Genomic DNA, 16,757 nt, shown 5'->3' on the forward strand with positions numbered 1-16,757 from the left:
ATATCCAGGATCAAGATATATTGGCTGTGTTTTTGTACTCTAGAGGATGAATCAGCCTATGTTCACTTTCAAGATGTGCCTGTATACTCGTGCAAACATAATTGGAACACAACGTTAACTGATTTCACCGCGCTTGTCATTTGTATGACTTATCAAATATATTTGACATGTACATTTCACAAAGGAAACTTAGAAATAGGGATGTGTTTTGAACCGGAAAATATGGGTGGATGCCCATATTGAGGTCCTTTAAGTAAAAAAGCTGACTTATCGGTCCGAAACACGTCATGTCATTAATTGGAAACCCTGATGCAGAAATCTTAGAAAAATAAAAGGCTTTAAGTATATTCCTCATGTTAAGAGGCAAAGGGGAGCTTGCATACCCATGCTCCTTTCTTCACCCCAAGACTTCTGGCAAGAAGATTCCTTGGTCTTGTTNTGTTAGGAGCTTTGGCCAAGGGTATCAAAAGAATAAACTCGACACCTCATCTTTTTCTGACAGAGCTAATAAGTCCTCAGAACTACACAATTCCACACAGAATGAGTGTGCTGACCGTGCCATGGCAATTGAGTACCAAATTGCTAGCTCATTCAATCTGTGCCCTGTTATGTACTGCACCTTCTGATGCTGTATTTTTTTTAACCCAGCCGGTCGATCGAGGTGCAAATTGAGATACGTAATTGTAGCGATCTCTAGCGATCTCACTTGAAGAAGAACGAAATTCATCGACTCCTATGGGGACGTTTAGGCAAGCTTGGGCAGGTAATTTTACATCACTGGCATTGGCAGGCAAGCTTGTTTGCTGGTACCAACGATTGCCTAAATGTCCGAATATCAGAGCTTTTAATCCTTACCTTATGTATTTGAAACTCAAATTAGGGTTGACCGCTATTAGCATAAAGCTTTTTGCTAGGTCATCCTTTGATCATATATTTTTTTTAAATATTTTTTGGGGTGAATAGTATCTGGACACAGACTTGACTTTTATTTTTTTTCGAAAAACACAAGACCAAAGAAAAACGAGACAAAAAGGGCCCTTTTTCGGGTTTTCGAAAAATTACCGAAACATTCATCGAACTAGAAGGAAGTGTGTTGGGTACTACACTGCGACTGTACTGCCTTTGTCGCTTGAAAGAGCACGTCATTTTGACGTTCATATACTATTACTTGCTTTCAAATGCAAAGTTAGGATTGCTGACTCCAAGTATGTGAGGGAGTCTCTGCTACAACCACACGTTGGTTTCAGACCGTCCGGAAACCTGGTACCGTAGTTCTACCTATTTCAAGTTGACTTTGATTTGGAGGACCATTTCATCTTTCTTGCTTACAATTGTGCCAAATACCACCACCAAAAGCACCAGGCAATAGACATAAAGCATTTTTCAACGATATTTGGAGAAAAAAGACAGATCTGGCACTCCCTTAACCTTAATACCAATGGACATTTGAAGGGCGATTTCAGGAAATAAAAGCCAGTGCGATCTACCGGGGTATCTCCTCTTTCAATCACCGAAAAACAATTATAAAGAAATCATAACTTTTAGCAAGCACCGCAACTTCCATTTGTTAAAGGCTTCCATTTTGCTCTTAATTTTACCTAAATTATGAAACAGAAGTCTCCATGAGAAAGGTCAGCGAGGAGAATCAAACTAGCGACCTCATCACAATGAAAGAAAACTTCTCTAATCGCTGCACTACATCTCCTTCCTTATAAGGATGTCTTCCAAAGGCGAGATTCGATCTAACATCCCCTAGGGAACTGTGCCGCCTTGGATACATCAGACCACTCAGCAATTATATATCTTCTTTCCCAGCTTACTAAGCTTGGGTTTTGAAATATCCTTTCAGAAAACTTAAATCATATTTTGCTTGTAAAGGGCTTGTCTTGGATAGTGGATATACAATATACATTTCTGTCTTTCTTCGTCTTAATCCTTTTCCTAATCTTAAATCCTAGCCGTTAGTGCGACATTTACTCATTATGGGCCTTAGGGGGTGCTTGAGCCCGTTGAATAGGCGGGAAATAGATCGAACATTTATTTTTGTTTTTGGGTGCTGGCAGATTTTCGAAAAATATTTTTTTTTTGAGAAAAGAAGTCTAACACAGACGTGAGGGGGGGAAATAGTTTAATATTGACCCGATTGATCAAATGCTGAGTTTGTTTGCTTTGAACTCAGAAAGCGTTTACTCATTTTGAGCTTAGTCGACCCTTTGTATCAAGAGTTATGAAGATTGAAAATTCGGCCAAATGTTGGGTTTTAGCCCATTCATTTTGTGCCCCCTTGGGCTGAGCTTATACAAAGACCAAGTCATGTGAAGGAGATTTGATTAATGGGGGACAGAGTTGCTGATTCCCCCTTTCCATTCTCTGTCCATTGAAGACACAGTCTTGCTTTTTGATACAAAGTTACGAGATAGCTAATTACACACAAGTAATTCAATAATTGTCTACAAAACTCTCCTTTTGTGCATCAGTACGATTTGTTCCTTTATAAATAGGCAGTTCTCTAGCCATTTGTGGTTTTGTAATTACAATCTTAATCACTTTCAGTGTAGCATTAGAAGCTTCATCAATGCGGTGGTTGCATTCTTTCCCAACAATTTTCCTAATTAATACGACCCCATCTACAATGAACGTCAATGCAATAAAGAAAATCGTTATGATCGCTTCAACACTGAGATTCTTCCCTGTTAATATTGACGGTGCATCAAAGGATCAACCCAATGCTTGCCAATCTTCATTTTCGCTTGTGTCCCATTTTACCCTGATTCACATCCGAAAAGCCTCCTCACACCTATCCATGTCGTTATGCTAGAGCTGGCTTGGGTTTGATAAGAAATGAAATAGTTTGCATCAGTACTTTGTTCAAGTGGGCTCTTTTCGGCTGGAAGTATGTACGAGTATTTGAGTAGCGTACGAAACATTTACGTCCGTCTTTCATCTCTATGTAGACAATTTTGAATGCTTCCCGGCAAAGTGTTTGCTTTAAGATTTTAGATTGCAGAAAAACGTATGATTAATGGGTTTTTAGTTTGTCGACAAGCACCTATTATTGCACACTTGAATAGGACCAGATTCAATGAATGGTTTCTCACACTGAGGTCGTGAAATGAATTGAGGAGCTTAGACTTTCAAATTTGACAATGACTATTGTACATTTTGTCAAAATTGTTTAAAATCATTGGTTGGGGACATTCATCTTCTTGGAGCATCGAAGGGGTGCAAAATGACTAAAATCGACAATAATGTCTTAATATAAAATACCGCTCTTCATATCAAGTTTCCTTGTTGTAAATGCATCATCTTTTAAACTAAGAGTCTACGTGAGGCGAAAAAGCATGACTATGATAAATCTAGCAATCTATTTTGGGGGATTAAACCTAGTTTTTGCACCTAATGCTTGTTTCGTCATTGCCCTGTCCTCTGTGGCAGAAGTCTTGGCAATAATCACGTGTCAATGAGTTATAGCCAAGAAACCGTCCGTGAAAAATAGCCCAAAGAAGGATGTACTCCATCATTCTCGTGGTTAAATTTCAAAACTTTCTTTATGATATGAAATATGTCTCTTTTTGTATAATTTACTGTATATTTTTTTATATATTTTGTAAAATATATATTTCAATAAGTTGTTCAGACGCCATTTTGAAATTCAAATCCTGATTTGAATAATGTCACATTTTTCGCATGCTTTCTAGTGGTGTTTGTTATGCCGTCCGGAACGAGCCTCTCAATGGATATCAAGCCCATGCTTCATGTTCCCAAATGAATGGTGTTTTAGCTATTATTGACTCGAATGAGCTCTCAAATCTCCTAATGGGATGGGATTCAGTCAACAAGTGGTTTGGTAAGCATTGATTCCCAATCGTTGGAGGTGCACGAAACTTAAAACTTTAATCAAATGTTTGTAGCTGATGAATTGTTCCATGAATTTTGTATTTCGAACAAATTGATGCCAAAAGCAGTTATGAAAACAGTTATTTTTCTTTCTTTTGTGAAGTGCTAGGACACGGGGGTTTACCCATCATGGTATTATTCAGCATCAATCGGCGACGCTTCTTGATATTAGGAGTGTCCAAATAACGCAAATGAAATGGGCAAAAAATGCAATTGAAAATGCAACAAAAAGAGCAAAAAATGCAATGAAATATGCAGAAATTTGCAAAAATGCAGATAGTTTATGGTCATTTTTTTTTTCAAAAAAGCCAGCACCAAAGTATTAATGAAACGGCAAATGCCATGTTAACCTAACATTCAAGCGCATGTCAAATTAGGATGTACAAACTTTCGCTTTATGTACCTTACCCACTCTTCACCCATTCTACGCCACGAAGCCAAAACCAAAGAGATAAGAGTATGGGATATGGTTGTAACGCAGTTGACTAACGCTCGACCAAGCTTTGCTGGGGTTCATGGGTTCGATCCTAGGCCTCCCCCTACCCATACTTTAGTGGATTATATTGCCCCTAACGGCGGTCCTTGAAACCAAAATAGGACATCCCAATATATATAGTGAAAAACTTGCCTAATAATAATCCAATGAGACTCAAATTCGCAATAAAGATTTTTTTAGAAAGATTGATAGATTAACTCTTAAAACTATATGTGCTTTGAACAAAAGCAAGTAACTTCATACTAAAATATTTGTGCTAAAGTTTGCCTCAACAGTGTAGCGCTTGCAAGTAAACAGACCATAGGAAAGGAAATAAACCTATCTACCCCTAGATACTTTGACCATGTACTGAAAACCCATGAATGAATTAAGGAAAAAAGTCATTAGAGACCAAAAAGCACATACCATGAAAAAGAAAATGGCAAAAGTGCAAAATAAAGCATTTGCATTTTTTTGCCTGTCCTGTTTATTATGCTCCTTTAATTGCCAACAGTCAGGTTGAGGCTTGCCATCTGCGGGCGTGGGAAGTGTGTAAAAATATTCCTATCAAAAGGCATCGAAAACTATAAACCCCATAATGAACGTATTTTGAAACGAAAATTTGGAACTCATCGTATAGTTGCATGTTTGTGCACTAAAAACAAGTACTTAAAAACATTCGAGTTCGGTTGTAATCATCACTTTCAATATTGAGCAATAAAATTTCATAATACACTAAGACACCGTTAAAAATTCAGACAACCCTTCCAGGAATCATTTCAATATCAAGTACGCAACGACCTGCAGTTTCTAAAAAGATTGATTGAGCATAGGCTACTTGTTATTGAAAGTAGAGAGGTTTTGCTTCGTATCAAGTAGCCAGCAAATCTTACCTTGATTACTGAGCCTGTCCAATAGTTGAAATTTGATTTGATGAACTTTCTAGCCAATGTGTTTATGGATTTGCTTTGAGGTCTTGATTGCCCATTAAGAACACGTCTTTCTTTTTCCTTTTAAGTATGCTCATTACTTTGATTTGTTAGCATTACATATTTTTTTCCAGCAAATGTCACTCACGTCACATTATAGTCCACGGTGGTTATAATTCCTGATTAAGTGCTTGCGCACATGCCAAGACTTCTAGTTGCCATTTTCTTTGCTAAAGAAACAAAAGGAACAATTTTTATTCAATAAGCATCTTTAAAAGTATCTCCTATTAGTATATTAAAACACTTAAACTACATTTTCAAGTGCTGCTGTGCAAAGCCTAGTCAAACAATGTTATCAGAACTCTTAGTTATGTACTGACATAAAATTTCATCAATATCTATTTTGCAGATGCTTAGTTATTACACTTTGAAAGTAGCATTTCGCTGTAAAATAGATCGAAAAATGACATCAACCTACTTTAGTTAATTGCAAAAAACAAATGATATGCTTTTATGATAGCATGAAAATAAATGATATTCTTTCATTTTCATAAATATTTCCCTAAAACCTAAAATTAATTAATATTGGCACCTAAAATCTACTCCGGATTTGAAATTTCCAATTCCTTTTCTTAAACTTGGAAAGCTAGACCAGCCAATCATGAGGTTGAAATTTTGCAAGGATACATTTGCCAGTTGAATTTTCAAATCTGTCACTTTTTCCTCAGATTATTTTCTACGTACCAAAAACTTATTCATCAAATGGTAATAAAAATGCCTTAAACTTTCAGATCACAAACAAATGAACTCTTGGTTAACGATTATGATGTTATAGTTATGAATTGTTTATTTAAAGTAATCTTTAAGTGCTATTATAAAGGTTTTTTTTGCTTTTTCTGCATACTTTTGAAAAGTGGAACATTTTTATTTATTTTAGGACATTGAAAAAGCATTTTATATTTCTTGGCAATTTCTATAAGGTATAACCAGAGCATTTTGCAGCCAAATTTGGAGCAAATTACAACTTTTGAAAGGTAATATGTCAGAGTCTGTTCCATGGATTTTTATGAAATTTTGAATGAAGGCGTAACTAAGAATGCTCACCATGTCTTTTAATAACGATTTTAAAAATACTATCTTCTAATATGTTTTCATTGGATTAATATACTTATAAGAGCTACTTTTAATGATGCACAATTTTTCAAAGTTCTTCCTTCTGTTGTTTAAACAATGAAAAACGCAACTAGAAGTCTTGGCATTTGAGCATAATCTTTTCAAGTGTAGTGGGAACCACCGTGAGTCCTAAACGTTATACTTCCAAAAGGAAATGATACGTTTCTCTGGGAATCGACAAGCTATAAAAAACATTTCGAAATTGGGTTTCAGAAGACAATTGCTGAAAGAGGCTAAATATCATCCTTGCGCTTTAGGAGCACAAATTTGCTTCACTCCTCTTTCTTATTGATCCACTAGAGCTCGAATTAAGTACGAGTAAGCTTCGCCCGGATTACCAATCACCTGGTTATAGTATGTACGACAGAGATGTCAACACACTTTGTCGATAGACAAATCGAACATGCCAGTCTATGTTCAAGTAAGTCGCAGTTTTTGATTGGACCTAGGTACAATTTTCTACAATATGCAGGCAATTTTTTCAAAGATATGTTTGCCTTATTTTTATGAGCAATGTAGAAATATCAACAAAAATCAACATGCCTTGAGATCGCTGGGCATCTGATGATTTTGAAGCTTTTGATTGTACAGTAAGTGCCGCTGGCCGCTGCTTTTAGTTTTGCAACATTTTCGATACGTCCGATTTTTTATTGTATCTTTACATGTTATTGAATTTTTATAAAACATCAAATTTTGTACTTTGAAGCTTAGTTTGACGAGCTTAACTTATACTTTAGTACCTGAAACGGCAATGCTTGGCAATATTTTGGCAATTTCTAATTGTGAGACTCTTGTTTAATGCCATTCACGGCAGTGTTGAATGAAAAAAAACTTTGAAAGGCAACCTCTGCACTCACCCAACACTATGCGGCATGCATTCTATCGAGCTATATTTTTCAAATTTTAAGTCCGTTTTAGCAATTTAAACTAAATTGATTCCCTGGGATTTTGAACTGGGCCCAGGAAGCCTTGAATTCTCACATCGATGAGCGAATGCAATTTTAGCAGTAGAGATATGCTTCTCCTACCAAAAAAATGAAAAATTTCAATACTAAATAAAATATCACAACGGCTTGTCTGATGTTAAAACAAGTGGTCATTGTCAGCTTCACAAGGTCGACATATACGGCATTGTTACGTATGTCAAAGGTAGACCAATTCAAGGACTTACTAATTTGAATGAATAAAGATGTTGAACGGTGTATGCAGTTTAAAACGAATAATTGATTAAACATTTGCTTAGATATTTTTCACTAGGCTTGATTCGTAAGAGTGCCACAGATATTCGGTTGATGAATGAGTGGCCAATAAGCGAAACCTTAATCAGCCAAATGAAAGGAAACGAGGCATCCTGGAGTGCCGAGGTATCCTCCAATCCTGAATGCGGATATTTGGATGGTCAAGGAAAGTGGGGCGCGAAAGATTGCTCAGAGGAAATGTCCGGATACATTTGTGAATTCAAAGGTTATCCGTGGTTGACAATTGGATTTAGTGACATAGTAAATACTTTAGATTATTTGCTTTAGGAATGGTCTGCCCCCCAGGTTACAGACCAGTCGGTACAGAATGTATCGCGATTAAGCCAAACTTGTTAAATGAACGCCTACATATCAATTGCCATGGATATGAAAGCCGAGAGGGCCAATACCTATGGACCTTACCCAATGATCCGGTAAGTTGGAATGAAAGCGTACTCCTGGTTTTTCCAGATGTACTTGTATATTTTTTCTTTCAGTTCGTCTTGGGTGTGATTGCCGAAGTTTTAAGATTACATTGGAAGGGTTCGAACGACATCGTTTTCACCAACAATGATATATCCAGCACAATTGGTGAGTTGTGGCTTTATCATAGGACCCTGTTTACATTTTTTTGTTGGGGCTCGTTAGGGCTTGCTATGTTCGCCCAAGAATCGAAGAATCTCAAATCAAAATCAACCAGTGTGCTAAATGTCAGGTCCATAGCTCTTTGTAGCTGATATTTAGATTGATTGACGTTTTTCGACTTGATTGCCTTGTTTAAAAAAAACCGACGATATAATGATTATGTATTGCTTGTTGTCAGATCGTGAAGAATCGATATATGTTTTACTAGTCTATTGCAACTTCACCGACCATAAATTATAAATTACAATACCCCTTTCTCTGTGCTAATAGTTCATATTACATTCTTGAAGATGATCTACTAGCTGCCCGGTTCTCCAAATTGGCCAAGGATAGAGATCTCCTTCCCGAGTTCCAATTCGGTTTCAGGAGAATCCGCTCAACCACTACGGCAGCTACTCTCGTCTATGACATTGTGCACTCAAACATCAGCAATAAGAGGAGAGTGTACGGATGCTTTGTTGATTTTTCCGAAGCATTGGGCAGGGTGGAACGAAAGCGTTTCTTCCTAAAATTACAACTGTGGGGAGTTCTACGTTCGATCTGTGTCCTACTAGCCAACATCTATGTGGGACTCAGATGATCCATTCGTTGTCATTTGGACCTATCCCCTTGCTACTTTACTTCAATTGAACTTCCGTCAATCCGTTCCAATCCTCATTTATCCGACCTGTAAGAAAAGCAGAGCAAGCCGAAAATTCAAATTTTATGTAGTGTTTACAACATAACTTTTATCAAGTCTCCGGAGTTCCCTGGGCATAGTTTTGGTCTCAAATTTGGCCAAGTTCATCATTTCAACAAGATCTTGTAGTCGTATGAAGTGTTTTTTTGGAATAGGATGAACGGTTTAGGAGATACGAAATTTTGGCTTCCGTTCGCAGTCCACATCCCTAGAAGTCCCCTTCCCCAGTATCATTTTTATTATCATTTTGGACTTTCTTATCGCTACTGGGAGGGAATGGAAACTTAATCATTGCACTTATTTTTTTTTTTTGCGGATTTCCTTAACGCTACCGGGAATATAGTTTATTTGATTGACCAACGAATCTTGTTGGCTGATCTGGCTAACCCTTGAATGTAAGGTTGATAGGGAACTTCAATCAAAAAGTTGCCCAAGTCTGACTTAAATCCTGCTACTGGATCAACGCCTGCATACGCCCTACGAATATTTGAAAGCAGCAAATTGAACAATGGAGGAGCCCGAGAAAGAAGAGAGGTGAACTTCATTGTTTTAACTAGCCTGGATTTTCGAAGGCTTAGAGGTGCTCTCAAAACGTCACTAGAATTGACCCTAAATCCTGTATTGGGACAAAGTTCATGAATGCCTTTGAAAACGTCCAGTATCAGATACCTTTCATACCTTCTCTGAACATTGTACAGTCCCAACTTTTTAGTCTCTCCCGATTCGAGAGGTCTCTCATACCTTATATGTTCCTGGTAAAACATCTTTGGAGCACCTCGACCTTTTACAAACCTGTGGAACTCATTGGAGCCCAAATGGGTGAAGCATATTCTAGATGTGGCTGGACAATCGACTTGTACAGAGTTAGCATCGTGACACTAGATCTGGACTTAAACGTACGATATATCCAACCAACCAACCATCATATAAGACTATACCCACCTTCAACTGGATATGCTTATCGAACTTTCCATTATTTTGGAGGACTACACCTAAATCCTTCATGGATGAGACCCGCTCAATGTCCTTACCTTCATCATCTAATAGTGGAGTGTCTAATGGCGTCGACCCAAAGGTCATTGAGCGGAATTTCATTCCATTCAGTACCATGTTACTCGCAGCAACCCAAAACTAGATTTGGTCTAGGACCTCTACCAGACAACCGGAATTCTTACCCTTCCTACCAACTACCAATTTTGTATCATCAGCATAGGAAGAGACACTGACATTACTGCTTCCAAGCTTCTGAAGTGGAGCAATGAAGATGATGAAAAGGAGAGGACCCAAAATGGAGCCCTGAAGAACATCCGACTTGACATCATGTATGTCACTAAGGGATCCCTCAACCTTAACCAATTGCTTCCTACAAGAAACAACCTCTCATACAATTGAGAACCTTGCCTTGGATCCCAATGTCATGGTCTATTCAACAAAAGGCCATGAGCTACTTTATCAAAGGCCTTGGCAAAATCAAGATAGACAACATCAACTGAGTTGTGTCTTTACAGTCCCTCAATGACCTGCTCTAAATGCTCAATCAGTTGGGTAACCGTGCTAAAATGTCCTCGGAATCCATGCTGGCTAAGGAGAAGGACTTCATTAACTTCGAGAAATTCAACAAGTTTGGACTTCATTATCTTTTCAAACACCTTTTCAATATTCGAAGTTAGAGAAATTGGCCTACAGTTACTGGGGAGCGGCTTATCTCCCCCTTTTGGAGCAAATTAGAACAACGTGAGCTATCTTTAGTGAAGATGGAAACTTACACTGATCCAAGATGCAACGCATCAGGTACGAGAAAACAGGAGCAAGAATCAGTGAGCATCTCTTCAGAAACTGAGATGTGACACCATTAGGGCCAGGAGAGCTCGAGGGTCTCAGGTCCCTGATGGCCTGTTGTTCTAAAGCACCTTGATCTGTGACTACAAGATGATCTAAACGCTCAACGTGACAAGCCTTGCCAATCTCAACAAACTCATCAATAGAGCAATGGGCTGTTGCTCCTAAACTCTTTGGAGTTGAAAACACACAAGAAAACTGATCTCCAAGTATGTTGGCCATAGACTCCACATTGTCCATGGCCTCCCCATTGACCTCAAAAGGCCCTGCAGGGTGTTTCATCTTTCTCTTAGAGTTTCCATAAATGAAAAAGGGGTTAGTTCCGCTACCGGTGTTGGAACCAACGACACCTAGAGAGAGGTTTCTTGCTTTGTTCTCGTTGCCTCTAAGATCGCTCAGCTACACAAGCTCCCTAAAATATTATCGGTTGAAATTAAATATTCTATTTTGCATATTTGTTACCAGTTAGTTTTTTTTTATGATAATCGCCTTTTTAACAAATTTGAGAATGACAAGAAAATTAATCTTAGGAAGTGGAAATGCAATTTCAACAATGCAGCACTCCATGCTTAAAGCATGAAGCAATCAGACTCCTGATTGCTGATGGCAATTATTCATTTCCCGGAGCCAACACACAAACCATTATTTCAGGCTCGTAAATAGGCTAAATTATATTGCAAACCTGCCTCTTGACACTAAACTAAGTTGAAACCTGAACGCATTTCGGCAGTTGAATCATTAGTCACCTTCTTTCAGGACGACTCGCTGAATGTCAGTGGTTGTCAAGGCTTTCTTTTTCAATTTGCAAATGCTATACAGGCCGAATAGTCACATTCATTGCGACAACTTTTCTGTGCCGTTGTGACGTCAGGTGCAATGCTTAGTCGAATCAGGGACTCTATAGTGTCGTATGGTCGAATGCAATGCAAATTCAATGGCGTCCCGCTATCCGGTGATCAGCCAGCTTAGAGCAATCTAATGGAATGCAAAATATGATGCAGCATGATTGATTGGATGATGCTATTTTGGTTGCGAAGCAACAATAATTGATGGTGAAGTAGCACACGGTTTTGCGAAGTTTCATGAGCCAGTGTGGGGCCAAATTAAATGACATGCTGTCAGTCAATGAATGCAACTAATTATGAAACCCTACTGCTCCTTGGCATTAACGTTTGGGCTGACCAAATCTATTAATGTAATTGTTATACAAGCTCTCTCATTATGTGTACAAGACCGCTTGCGTAAGGTCGACTTATATGCCAATTGATAACCTGATAATTATTGTTCGATCAATTACAGGATTTGGAGGATTCAGCATCGACCCGTCTGGCCCAGGGGGTTATTTGGCCATTCATAATGTCTCTGGTCAATTTGTCATGCGACCTTATGAATCCATTCCTGATGCTAGTTCTCTGTGTGTAGCTGTTGGTAAGATAACCATGCATTCCCTGCTATTGATCTTATAGAAAAAGAAATTTACGATCGAAGAGCATGGAGTCAAGAAGCTATCTACAAAAAAGCGTGGCACAACATAGAAATCAATTCCTAAAATTCTAATTTTTATACAGCCTGAATGAAAAACAAGTGGTAAAAATAACACCCAAGGAGGTCCAATATGGACGTAAGAAGCAGTCATCGTTTTCCAGTTGTATGCGACTCAATGCAGCTCCAATGCATTATCCCTGTCCACCCCTATTATTATTATTATCATCATCATTATTATTATTATTATAAACCTTGTTCTCTCGATAGATTCCAACTATCAATGCGACTTTGATCATCCATATTGGTACGAAACGCGATGCAGTTGGCGTTACATGACCGATAAACAACGGGAAGCTGGATTACCCGAGTCTACCAATACATTCGAAACGGTTCGCTCGAGTCCTTTGGACACTCCCTGGTTGAAAGTGAACAACATAACCGGTAGGACGAGTACATCTTTCAATGGTTCATCGTTGATCTGCATTGATTAACCGTCTTCTCCATACCCTCAGATAACTACTACATTCAGGCCAAAGGCCAAGGGTTCCGAGCCTTGACGTCGAAGGCTGTCAAGTTGAATCACCTCACTAAGATATTCTCACCGTTTTTCGGTTTTTATTATCGTGGAAATCAAGCTGAGATAGGAGTCAAGTATTTGGAAGAGACCAATTCTATGAGCGGTCAACCCCAGACGATTGACATCCTACCAATTAGGACTATCGACTTCGGGTTCTCATGGCAGTACTTCTTCTTCAATTTTACGAAGCTGGCCAGTTTCCAAAACTTGTCTGGAGCAGATCAGAGCCCCTCAAGATATTTAACGTTTCGGGTAAGTTCAATTTGATATATAGGAACCTCGGGGATCTTTCAACTTAATGCTTGTTTTCATCGCTTTCTGTGAAAGGCAAATTAATGTATGGTAATTGTGTCGAGTAACAATAACTATGAGTGAATGAAAGATTATAATTGAACAAAGCCAATCGCCCGGGTTGCTTTGGAAAAGCATTCAAAGTGAAGGTGCAAATGTAACGACTTTTAGAGAGGAAAACTTTGAACTTGCATTAATGAATATCACTAACTTTATGACCCACTGTGTAGATGTTCACAATTTGGGAACATTAAAGTTTTACTGTAGAAGTAGGATGCACTCATTTATGCAATTGTAAAGTCGAAATAACCGGTGCCCTCAGATGCCTTATGTACTGTACAGTAAACTTGGTGACTGCCAGTACCGTATACTAAAATTCCAAATTGCCTTTCGGCACCCAAGTAACTCTCTTTTCCATGGGCATTGCTGCCCCACCCTCCTAGACTCAACTCGCCAAACACTTTTCACCATTACAAAAGTCGAAATAACCGGTGCCCTCAGATGCCTTATGTACTGTACAGTAAACTTGGTGACTGCCAGCACCGTACACTAAAATTCCAAATTGCCCCTATAGACTTGTTAAACTCAAGAATTTCCTAGTATCAAAACTAACGCCTCATGAAACCTCATGAAAGTGTGACCCATATACGACCCAAAAACCAAAACGTACGAGAAATAAATCATCGGAACATGGTTCCGTGAGACAGATTTCTAAAGCTTGACATGTCAACAGTGGATTTCACAGGAGATCGTCGCTTTTTTCAGACCTGGGATCGAACTCATGAACCCGAACATAACTTGGTCGCACGTCATCCAACTGCGTTACAACTCTCTCCTATTTATAAATTATATAACTAAACTTTAAAAAAGCTTTTCCATGTAGCGGTGCGAGGAAATAATTGCTTTTGTCTTGAAGGCACTGACAGATATTGACACTATTTTCGAGAGAGCATGTATGTCATTTTGTGTACCACTCAATCCAAGGATCCTAATCCTACTGAGTTTAGATAAGAATATGATTACGTAGTAGCAGGCTACACAAAAAATGTTATTATTGCAAAATACGTTTAACTTAACATCATTGGTTTGTTAACAATGGCGTTGGGGTTTTAGTCAAAAACACCCTCATAATGAAACACATTTGTTTTTTTTTGCAGCTTATCGTTTACACAAATGTAAAGGCAGGTGGCTTTTTGGACATAGATAACATGGGTAAGATTTATACATTACTTGGCTTCACTTTTCTGCTCCCTACGTTTTCCTTTTTAAGGCCCGTGTTCCATAGAGGAGTTCTACTTTCCGGCCATGGACGGATCACCCAATCGGATTGGAAGTTGCTTTTGGCAACAAGAAAATACCAATCGTTTTTTAGACATTCCTGATGCTTGTAACTCCATGTCGAGGTCAGGATTTCAACAAGCCTCTTTCAGCGTTCATGACCAAGAATACCACCTCCTGTTGCCAGGCATCAATAACTTAAACTGGTTGTCCAGTGGTCCAAAGTAAGTGAATACTAACAAAAGCGTTCCTTATTGGAACTGAACACAATCAGGTTTAACGAAGGGCTTTTGCGGGATACATTTTCCGCTAAAGGTCTAGATGGGTTGGTAGCAATACAAATCCAGCCGATTGAAAGCAGCGCCTCTACAATTTGAAACCATACCCTTTGAGCCATTAAGTCGACACATCGGAAAACTCAACTCATTGAAAAATTGGGGTTTCCGATGTGTCGAGTTTTCCGATATGTCGAATTTTCCAATGTGTCGGCTTTTCCAGTGTCTAGTTACCCTGGGCATTCTCTATGCTTGAAACATAGCCCCCTTACGCTGCACGAAATATGGTTTTGGTTCTGCACTTCACAGGGCGCTGTCGTCTTTACATATGAATATGACATGCTAGAAATTAATAGTTTTTCGGATCAGCTCCTTTAAAGGAAGATTATTAAAAAAACGCATTTCCAATAGAATGGACCAGCAGAATAAAACTTATCATCCTCTCTGGAGGACCAAAGGTGATTCGAATGAAGTCGAACGAGCCTCTGGGACATTGATGTGGAGCCTGGCGAAGGCCTTTACTTTCAACGTTTCAAATTTGTATTACATATATCAAACGGTCGGACAAAAATGTGAAAAGATTTGACAATAGACGTTTCCAAGTTGGCGTCATCAATTTCCGAAGCTATCGCTATCTACCGTTCAAAGAGCCGGTTTCTTGAAAAGTGGCTCGTTTTTAGATCTAACCCTCTACTTTCAGTAACTCAGAGTTTGACTCTTAGATGGTGGGACAGTAGCAACATCATCGTCAGAAAAACGCCAGATTATCGTGATTTTTTTTCACCTTGAAGCTCTATATTACGTCTATTGCTTTCATTCCAAATCTAATTGATATGAATGAAAATTAATTGGTCCATTTCTTTCGAAGCAACCAATACAAGGTCCACGAAGAAACGGACGTCAACATGTACGGTATTTCACATCTCTTAACGCCTTCATGGACTTTGCCCCCATCCACGGGTTAAACACACTCAAGGCAGAAGAAGAGGCATTAGTTCTACCATACGACCTAACATGAATCAATTGGGCATTAGGCTCCCAAAGAACCAAAAAGCATCTTTTGTCATGGAGAGAGCCCCCTTCCTCCCACCATAAACATTTGCGTCTCCGACGATTTGAAGCATAAGTTCAGTTTCAAAAGTGACCTAGATCCTTTACTTTGAAAAATATCAGGGGTCATTTTTGTATTCCTATGGGATTAAAGAATATTTTAGTACGAAATATATAATAGAGTGAGCCGTTAATTCGGATATTAAAACTAGATGTTAAGTTCAAGACCCATTGCCAGAATGTAATTGCTTTTCAGTCTTTGGGCGGGTGGATACGATCCATACGGAGGCAGGCGATTCAATACCTTCGTCGATGGCACGCCCTTGACCAAGGAGTCCTTCACAAAGAGCCGCTATCCATTTCAGTCTAGTCCATCACGTTTTTCTGATTTACATTACATAGCGTACTCGTACAACAACAACCAATGTCCAGTTAGCTTCAACCATCGGAACCATGAAGTTTCTGTGGCGGCTAATAATCAGGCCACAAATAATCCTCAACCCGTTGTTTGCCAAGGTGCTCAAGCAGATGAGGTGTAACCAAGGTTATATGTAGGCTGACATTGACATATTTCTTTTCCAGGGGGGCCTTGCAGCATTGGCTTGGTTCCAATCCAAGGCCATTGCGTGGGGGTTGGCTCTCCAGTGTCAAATTGGGAGGAAGGGTCGAAAGTTTGTCCTAACTTCAAGGATACTGATAACTTACCTGGCGAATGGTATTGCGAAGAAAGCAAGAGAAGCCAATTGAAGGTAATTAAAAGTGGCAATTTTGAGCACTGAAGGGCTCAAATACGAGGGCTATGTCACTTATACCGGTACTCCAGGAATAGCTCTTGATATGTACAAGACAGAGCAAACTTTATATTTATGATTTTTTGACACCGTCACCTCCAATTTAAATGCACGTACTACATTTTTTTACCCAAC

General features: G+C 38.8%; 1 protein-coding gene across 1 annotated transcript in view; it reads left to right on the top strand.

Annotated features, from left to right (window-relative positions):
- The window catches only part of LOC131883359 (uncharacterized), a 58,615-nt gene that overhangs the window by 17,046 nt on the left and 24,812 nt on the right, over positions 1-16,757 (top strand). The window contains exons 2-12 of the mRNA XM_059230814.1: positions 3,699-3,847; positions 7,732-7,938; positions 8,001-8,146; positions 8,210-8,303; positions 12,175-12,303; positions 12,628-12,801; positions 12,873-13,189; positions 14,386-14,440; positions 14,499-14,730; positions 16,088-16,347; positions 16,414-16,580. Coding sequence (XP_059086797.1) covers positions 3,766-3,847; positions 7,732-7,938; positions 8,001-8,146; positions 8,210-8,303; positions 12,175-12,303; positions 12,628-12,801; positions 12,873-13,189; positions 14,386-14,440; positions 14,499-14,730; positions 16,088-16,347; positions 16,414-16,580 — 1,863 coding nt within the window. The 5' untranslated portion in view covers positions 3,699-3,765. The remainder of the gene's footprint in view (positions 1-3,698; positions 3,848-7,731; positions 7,939-8,000; positions 8,147-8,209; positions 8,304-12,174; positions 12,304-12,627; positions 12,802-12,872; positions 13,190-14,385; positions 14,441-14,498; positions 14,731-16,087; positions 16,348-16,413; positions 16,581-16,757) is intronic.

Source organism: Tigriopus californicus, chromosome 7, assembly GCF_007210705.1.
Source record: "Tigriopus californicus strain San Diego chromosome 7, Tcal_SD_v2.1, whole genome shotgun sequence".
Taxonomy (NCBI): Eukaryota; Metazoa; Arthropoda; class Copepoda; order Harpacticoida; family Harpacticidae; genus Tigriopus; species Tigriopus californicus.